The 9,236-nt window shown below is 41.4% G+C and overlaps 1 protein-coding gene across 1 annotated transcript; it reads right to left on the reverse strand.

Annotated features, from left to right (window-relative positions):
• Nucleotides 1–6,952: 6,952 nt before the first annotated feature.
• Nucleotides 6,953–8,451, reverse strand: K441DRAFT_562697 (uncharacterized protein; the record flags this gene model as incomplete). The annotated part of the gene is made up of 3 exons (XM_067643572.1): nt 6,953–7,144; nt 7,208–7,402; nt 7,450–8,451. 3 exons carry the CDS (start codon nt 8,449–8,451, stop codon nt 6,953–6,955), a joined length of 1,389 nt encoding a protein of 462 aa, XP_067503730.1.
• Nucleotides 8,452–9,236: the final 785 nt, after the last annotated feature.

Raw genomic sequence — 9,236 nt, forward strand, 5'->3', positions numbered from 1 at the left:
ACAACCCGTCGCTAGCACCGTACTGCTACCATATGAACTAATAAGCTCCGTGCCGATTCGCCTACGGAACCCGAACCCGTCGCTAGCACCATACTGCTACACGAACCAACAAGCTCCGTGCTGATCTGCCTATGGAACCTGCGCTAGCACCGTACTGCTACCAACAAGAACCTGCCTACGATACGAATACTGCACCGCATTAATAAGAACCTGCCAAGAATATGCCTTACCACGACCACGAACACCGTACTATACTACCGTTTAGGCCGATAAATACTGCCTAAAACGCCCATTTTGGACCAAAAATTGGGGTAATTTTTTAGGGTGACCTAGAGTATAGGAAGGGAGGCCGTAGAGCTGCTAGAAGCGAGAAAGGGACTATACAAGCTTCAGCAATGCGTCTCCAAGCGGCGAGGACAGGAGTATAGCTGGCGACAGAAGCTGGGCTATGCTTTAGGCCTAACAAGTCAGTGGCCTAACGATCAAACATGGAAGGACTAAACTAGAGGAGCCTGTGCAACGGAGGACGTAGAAGGGAGGAGAAGGCTAACGAATTTTTTTTCCCGTATTGGGTTTTTTTTGGTATACACGACACGCCTCGCAGGAGCTCGGAAGTAAGGGGGGGGTACTGTCACGGGACTCACACGTTCTCACGTCTCTGCGCGTTTTGACGTTCTTAACCCGTGCTCACGTTCGTCCCGAGACACCTACGCACGTTCCCCTACAACCCCTATTTATACCCGTACCTAACCTGTTCTGTTTCTGCATCCAAATGTCTTTGTATCAACCACGCAAAGTTACGCGTACGTAGCCTTCTTCAATTACTACCCTGTTTAGTACATTGTATTCCAGCTCGTGCCTACTTCCGTGACACCTTACTTATCGTAGTTAAAGCACGTAGCTGAGGTAGGGTTAATTGGAGTATTACGGCGAATACTAGTTAATAGCGTGGTACGTAGCTAGTTGGGTAAGGCTCGCTAGTGCGTAATTATAACCGCTTTTAATATAAGAGTAGTCGTAACTTATCTTCCTGCTTTAGCTTCTATAGGTATAGCTAGCGAGTTCTAATTATTATAGAGTTGCTTCTGCCGATTAGGGTAGGCGTTAATCTGCTTTAGTTCTAAGTCTAATAATAGATAATAAGCTGCGAGTTTTTCGTGGGTTGGTAAGTTATTTAAGGTTACAGCGATCTTTTCTTATAGCTGGATTGTTAGCTTATTATATAGGTCTAATTAGTAGTTCTTAAGGGGAACCTAGCCTTCTTCTATAAGGTATAGGAATTAAGTTTAGAATTTAGTAAAGGGTTAGTTTAGTTTTATTATTAGGTAATTATAGTTATAACGGGCATCCCGTACTTTGTTTGGGTTAACGTAAATAGCTGCTAGGTGCCGTATTATCTTATTAACAGATATAAATTAGATAGGGGAGTTGTCCTTAAACTTGGCTTAAAGGTGCCGTTAGGCGTCCCTAGTAGTTCGACTAAAGAGGTAGAGTATTTTGGCTTCTTTAGAAAGGAAATGGTTATAATTAATGCGGAGCTTTTCTTGTACTTAAATCCTCTAATTCTTAAAAATAGGGTCTATCCCGTTAGATAGTAGTAGGGGGTTAGAGAGCTTAACGGACTTTAATTACTTTATTATTATATCCGTACTCCCTAGTATATTGCATTTAGTAGAGTAAATAGGTTAGCTAGGGCTTTAAGAAGGGGAAGCTAGGCTATTTTATAGGGCCGTAAGGCTTTCTAGGATCTCTTATAGGGTCTCTTATATATTTCTCGCTTTAAGATAATTAGCTTCCTAGCTGGCTACAAGGGCGCGAATCTACTTGCGTATGTCTACGATATTATTATTATCTTTAATTTCTGATCCTAATTAGATCTTAGGTTCCTCTTAGGTAGAGGCAGCTCTCTTAGATAAGCTTACTTTAGGTGCCATTATTAGCTTCCTAAGGTTCGTCGGTATTATACGCTTTAGTTTTAATTCTGGGGGTATAGGTCTAGTTCTATCTAGCTTATAAAGTGGGATATTATCTAGGCCTTCCCAGGCAATGTAGAGTTGTTTTAGTGTCTGAGTATAGCATGTTAATACGTTGTTGCAGATAAAGTTTCTTTAGGGTGGGATATTATTGAGGCCTTCCCAGGTAAGGTAGGGAGAGCTTAGTATAATGTTACGGCTTATACAAATGCCTCTAAACCGAAGCTTGTAGAATGCTGTATTACGAAGATACTAAGCTAAAGAGAAGGAAAAGGGGTTGCTAGGACCGATGTAAATAAATATATAGGGTGGGCCGCCAAGGCGCTAGCTTTAGGCGGGCCAATCGCAGGTCAGCAGAATATGCCAGAATTTGGCAGGTAACGTGCGATAGCGCCGTTACACTTTATAACTAGAGTTACCTTTATAATCCTATTTCCTATGTTAACTACTATATTATAGTAATAGATAAACTAAGGCTAGAGAGTTATATAGGAGATATAGGTGAGAAAAAAGTAAGCTATAGTATAGTTAACATTATAGAGAGTAAATGTTTAAAGACTTTATTTAGGCCTAATAAAGGTAGAAAATATAATAGTAACGCTATTGAGGATAGGGGTAATATAATTAAAAGACTAGCTTTATAGAATAGGTGCCTTAATAGGCGACCCTAAGTATAAGTACGGCTAATTAAAATAAATACTAAAATATATAATACTAGTATACTCTCTACGTACTAGTTAAGAGATAATACTTCTAATAACTAGTATAGATAATTATAATATAATACTCTTAATATAAAGAGATCTTTAGGCGGTTACCTAATAGCTTATTAGCTAAAGCGTTCTAAACTAATTTTAGGTTATAAAGGAAATAGTAGAGGAATATAAGGGGGTAGATATATACTTCTTAAAAGCTCTATAGTAAAAGAGTAAAGTTTAAAATACTAGCGCGTCCGTAGGCTTACTATAATAGTATTAGTTATTAGGAAGATTAAAAGTAAGAATATAGAGGACTATAGGCGATTTATAGGCGATTTATAGGCGCTATATAGGCTAGGCCTAAAGGTAGAGAGATAGAATACGGGGTTTTCTTATAGAGTTTTCTCCCTATATATATATATAGTATAGTCCGCGTAGGCTTAATAGGGATCTAAATTAGATATTAAGTTATAAATAAATAATAATAATAGTTAACTAGTGGAGATATATTGCTCTTTAGTAGCGCCTCGTTCTATTAATAAGTCGACCCTCTTATATTTTCGCACTAAAGGCCCTTAGATGGCAAATAAGATAGTAATCCTAAATATAGGGGTTATATAAAGCTATACCAGTTAAGTACTAGCGAGATTTACTATCTTGGTTGCCGTCCAAGTCGCTTACTAAGATAATATAATCTGGATATTCTCTAGCAGCTACACTCAATCGCACGACCAGCTTCACCACCCCCCCTTTGGCGAGCGCTGCGATATTTTAAATTCGCTACGGGCATCCAATCTCGCTTGGCTGCCACCAACTGTACATAGTAATCGAAGCGAAGCCGTATGCTTGGCTGTAAGGACCTTATTCCTAACAAGATGTCCGCAATTAATCTTCCTCTGTAGTGTCGTAATTATTATTAAATATTGTAAGGTTTCTACCCATCCTCTACCCATAATATGGCTCCGTGAATGGGCCTATATCAGCACGCTCTAATTAAGGATCTTCTTCGATTTGGAGCGACTCGAGCAGAGTATGCCTCCGCCACTAGTTATACGATTCGCTCAATTGCCTCAATCAGAAGGAACTTATGAGTCTTTAGCTTAACTCGGGCACCTTTAAACGGTAAAGGCGGCCAGTTCCTACTAAGCGATCGGATGATTGTGGTAATACTAATGCGGCTAGAGGAGAAGCCAAATCTCTTTAGTAATGAGTTGCAGTGGCTAATCTATAACACGTTTAACGTCGTAGTAAGCTGCTATACGATATTTTAAGAGCTCTATTTAGCTAGCTAGATAAGAAAGCGGGTAAGCTAATTAGATCCTCTAGTATAAAGCTTATAGTAGCTTATACAAAGAAGTGTAAACAGGTAGCCCTTAAACGTAGCGCTTACAATCGCGATATATATTTCGCCATTATATTACAGTATACCGCCAATTAACTAGTATTTGTAAATAAGTTAGATGCGGATTCGAAGACAGGCGTACGGAAGGCAGGCTGGGCTCCTTCTAGTGTTATACTAGTCTTATAGACGCCATATAATCGGGGTAAAAGAAGGCTTAATATACTGCCTGCGTATACAATTAACGGCGTACTAGCAGCTTTGGTATATAAGGGCTTAATAAATGGCGAAGGCTTTAAGTTCTGGGTAGCAAATACTCTTCTACTACGGTGTAATCGCTTTCCTACTAAGCAATTAGTAGTAGTTATAGATAACGCCAGCTTCCATCATTTAGAAAGGATACAGTCTCTCTTTAACGCCTTTAGCGTTAAGCTAGTGTATTTACCTCCGTACTCACCTAATCTAAATCTAATTAAAGAGTTTTTTAGAGAGCTAAAGGCCTTTACTTGGCGGGAGTGGTACTCTTAACTAGAGCACCCGGAAACCTTTAGCTATAGCTTTAAAGCGTTCCTTCTTTAGAGTGTAGATAAGGTTGGTAGTAAGAGTAAAAGCGCGAGATGCCATTTCCGACATAGTGGGTATGATTGTTGAGGTTTTTGGGGTGAGAGCTGCGATTAATCTTTGGCGTCTTTAACCGTACGTGTCATTTGTAAATATACTAGGCGCTAGCAGTAACAAAGACACCTTATATTTTAAAGAGCCCAGATATAGGGCGTTTCTACTACTGTAGGAGCGCCACTAGTGACAGAGACACCTTATATTTTGCTAATTATCTACGTCTTAAAAACCTGCCTCAAGCTAAGTACGACGCTCATTTGCCCACTTCTTTGAGTCCTTCTATAGTCGTCTTACGACACCCGATTTAACACCGGCCTTAATAAGCTCCTTAATAGGATTAGCGCCATCAGATTTATTACGTAGGAGCTCTAAGTCCCACCTCAAATCACGGACGACTTCGTGCGCAGCTTTAAAATCAGCCTCCCAGTTAAGGTCGCCAGCTATACTCTGCCTCTAATACTTAAAGAACTCCTCTAGATCCTTTGCGCGGTTAATACCCTATAGGCGGTATATTAGTAATATAGGTAAGAATAATAAGGGTAGTTGGCTTACTGGTGTAGGAGTAATTTACTAATCTAATATTAAGCCTATAAAGCTAACGTAAAAGTAATTAATAACGCCTAGGCTATTAACTGCAGAGCTCTCATTTAAGGTAGATTAGCGTACTCCTCTACCACTTTTCCCTCTTATTGCCGCTCTTTTAGTAAGCCGAGTAGCAAGCTTATAAGGTGGATTCTTAATATTTACAATGTCTTGCTAAATACCAGTTACCCACTCCCGTAAGTCCTTATCCATTAATTTAATATCTACCTGGCCAAGTATATAACACTAATTAGCGTTAGGATAGTGCTTTTTACAGCGCTAATACCTAGTAAGCTTAACTCGTAAGTCTATTAAATTTATAACACTACTAGCAAGCACGTAAGGTGTCGCATTAAGCTCTAAGCTCTGCGAGGGCGTTAGAAGTTTATTATGGAGTTAATCAATCATCAACGGGCGAGAGGCCGCTGGCTGGTTTCTATTAGGAGCATATACAATTAAGAGGTTAACAGTTAGAGCCTTAATCTGGCCACGTCTATTAGTATATTAAGCCCACGTAATAAGTTACGTATTAATTTTCTACCACTAATCTACGACTTTAGAATTTATATTAAACCTAACGTTACAAATGCCTATATGCTAAGTGTTAACCTTTACCTTAATTGGCCGAAGCTTAACGCAAATACCTTACTCTTAACGATATAGCTCCCTCTTATAAATAGGAAAGACTTAAAGTTGCTAAAGATTATAACATTAAAGGCTTGCATTAACGAGAGTTTCAGTAAACGCCGGCTCCTTTAGATATTAAATTAATATATTATAATTATAAGTAATAAACACGCCGCCGCCAGCTCTTCCTATATTATTAATCTTACTCTCTATACGTAGGCAAGGTGGCGGAGTTGTTTCTTCTTCATCCTTAATCGTATTTTGTGGAGGAGCCTAAGGAGCCTAAGGAGCCTAAGGAGCCCGAGGAGCTCGAGCAGCTGCTTAAGAGGCTGTAGCTTAATATTGCGGTGTTGACATATTTAACTGTGGGTAGGTAGGATCCTGTGTTAAATACGGTAACTTATACGGCCTTAATTAAGTCAACCGGCCAATCTGACTTTAAGAAGCCTGTTGGCTCTACGTACGAGAAGTCTGCTAACTCTGCATATAGTTAAGCCAAGCCTCCGTGTCTTCCTTATCGTCCTCATCGTCCTCATCCGTAGCTTCCGGATCGTTTTCCATTTCCTTAAGCTCCTCTAATGTAAAGCCTGGCTGAACGGTGCTGTGTTTGTGTCCTGGCGGCTGCTGCTAGACACCCCGGTGAGAGCTCCACGAAGGCAGAGGCGTACGCAATGAGGGAGGGAGGAGGCTTCGTCGATTTCGTTGAGGGCGAGGAGACACACCCGTTGGTTGAGCCGCTACGCGTTTTGAAGGAGGATTCATATCGAAGGTAAATTGACGATTTTATAACACGATTTTGGATTAATATTGAGACTTTGGTAAGCCAAGCAAGTTCTGAATATATAGCTTCAATTTGATTGCCCCCAGCAACCAGGCACTTGGCTTCGCTTCAGTTACTATATACAGTTGGTGGCAATCAAGCGAGACTGGATGCCCGTAGCGAATTTAAAATATCGCAGCGCTCGCCAAAGGGGGGGGGTGAAGCTGGTCGTGCGATTGAGTGTAGTGAGCTCATTCTCTAATAGTAATGGCTCTCTGCTCGCTTGTTATGTGGCTTACCGTTCCCTAGGACTATAATAGGCACGCAGAGACGGCACATTAAATGTCAGGTACCATCACGCCTTACATCTAATATTCGAATCCTCCCAACTCTGCCTGTCCTTACGACAAACAATACGATAATAAATCCAGGATAGTAAGAAAGTTATAAACATAGCAGGTACACAAATTGCCAGGTAAAGTCGCAGCGCTTCCATCGAGAATGATCTCTGAGGCTGAAATTTGATAATGTCGGTGCTCATTAATGTCTAATGCCGTAGTTGGAGATTTAGCCAGGCTCATCTCTTAGTTGAATTCTTAGCCAATCTTACCGATATGAACGTTCCAGGGAGAAAGAAAAGTGTGACCAGGGTAATTATCCTCATTGATATGGTTTCTTTCTCAGTCTTGACGGCAATCTTATGCATTTGCACAGTAATACTCTCCATCTTATCCGCTGATTGCTGAGATTTCTGTGTGAGGTGTTTATTGGCTTCCATATTATTGTACTCAAGAATGCTATAAAGCTAGCTGGGGTCAGCCCTTAGTCTATATGGCTCATCACTGGACTTACTAGTGTCTTCCTATCATCAAGCAGGCGCAGCAAAGTCTCTAGACGGGTCTCTTGCATTTGTAGATCGTCTATGATGTTAGAAACACGTCTCTCAAAATTAGCGCTCGTCCTTTTGCAGTTCAATTCAATCTCGGTTGGCCAATCCTCTAGCGCAGCCACTGACTGATAATAGTCCTTCAACTTCGAGAGGATTTTAATATTCGTTTTAAGCACTGAGAAGGCGTCATTTGTCTTTTCCTCAAGACGCTGGACATCTTGTATTTCGCTGAAAGAAAAATCCTCCGTCGCTACTATATCAACTGGCCGTTTAGATTGGGTAATAGGGGTATTTTGCTGAAGTTCTATTGGAGCTTCTCTTGACTTTCCGTCTGCTTTTAGTGACATCACGCGTCGAGCCTTTTCCAGAGGTGTTTTACGGAAACTTAGTATGGTTGACTGGCGCCTAACTATTGGCGTCGTCTGGGAACGCTCGATTTTCCGACAAATAGGATCTTGCGGTCTACCAATCCTAGCTTGTAGTGTCTTTCGCGTGATTCGTTGAAGCTCTTCTTCGAGAAAGTTGATGTACCACCGCCAATTGTCTGCTGCCCAGTCACAGAAGATTAGATGCGATCCAAGGGAAGCTGTAAATGCTTCACTGCAAGACCCAAAGGATCTCAAATCGGAGCGCTCGCGCTCCTGTGTGGCTGAGATAATCCGCCTACTTATAAGCTGATTGCCTTTTACTATCATCCATACCGTGCGTCCGGTTATGACATCGAAAGAGTGATATATAGCTGTTTGTCTGACAGACCATGGACAATTGCGCTCACTCTTTGACGATTCCACGGATTTAAGACTGTAACATAGTTGTAAAGTTCTTCCAGATCTTCCTAACTCCGGGATGGCTCGCGCAGAATCAAGTTCGTTTAGCCAGGTCTCAGACCGAAGTCCAGCGAAATGGAAGTCTTGAGGGTATTCTTGCTCCCCAAAAGGAAAGATGAAATCTAGGTATGCTGGCATTACTTGATGGTAAGTAAGAGCTGACGTCAACATCTCTCGGGTGATTTTTAACCTGGCACGTGAGTTTGGTGCATGTATGAAACTACGTATCCTTGCGATCAGCACTTTCTGATTGCCAATATTATGACCGCCTGCACATGGACCTTAGTAACTTACATGAACCTGCAGAGAGGATCTTTAAAATTTTGCCGATTGATGGCACCTAGTCGAAGTTTCATTTCGCTACCATTGCATGCTGATTCTTGCCGGAAAACTGTTGACTATTATTGCCTCTCCAGAAAAACCATGGAGCGTATATGCTAGAGGACGTCGCCTACCTGTTGCCTGATCGTCACGTTGCCAGAAATCCACAGAGGTTCCAGCTTCTTCGCAGAACAGTCGTTCTTGGTTTTCATATAGCCTTTTCGAATATCTCCTAAGAGAATCATCGTAGGTATCATGGAAGAGGAGGTTTCTGGGGAATTGTGCAGCGTCCCAGAAAGATTCATTGAAGCGTTGCATTGAAGTCATATTCAACTTGGTCCTTCAGCTAAGGAGAAACATGGAATGGATGAACTAAGATGGATGGCTGATGTCAAAAGGGTCGTATGAGCCCTTTTGAAAGGTTGATAATATCGAAGCGACCTAAGGCATAGCTTGGTCGTGGTGGCTGAGCCTCAATTCCGGTGTGCCTAATAACCCAATGGAGATCCACATACCGCACATAAGCTGCTAATCGAAACAGAGCACAAGGCGGTGAGTACGAGACATAATTTCGTTGCCCTCACTTTGGAAGGCTGAGTTCA

Source organism: Cenococcum geophilum (assembly GCF_001692895.1).
Source record: "Cenococcum geophilum 1.58 unplaced genomic scaffold K441scaffold_23, whole genome shotgun sequence".
Classification (NCBI taxonomy): Eukaryota; Fungi; Ascomycota; class Dothideomycetes; order Gloniales; family Gloniaceae; genus Cenococcum; species Cenococcum geophilum.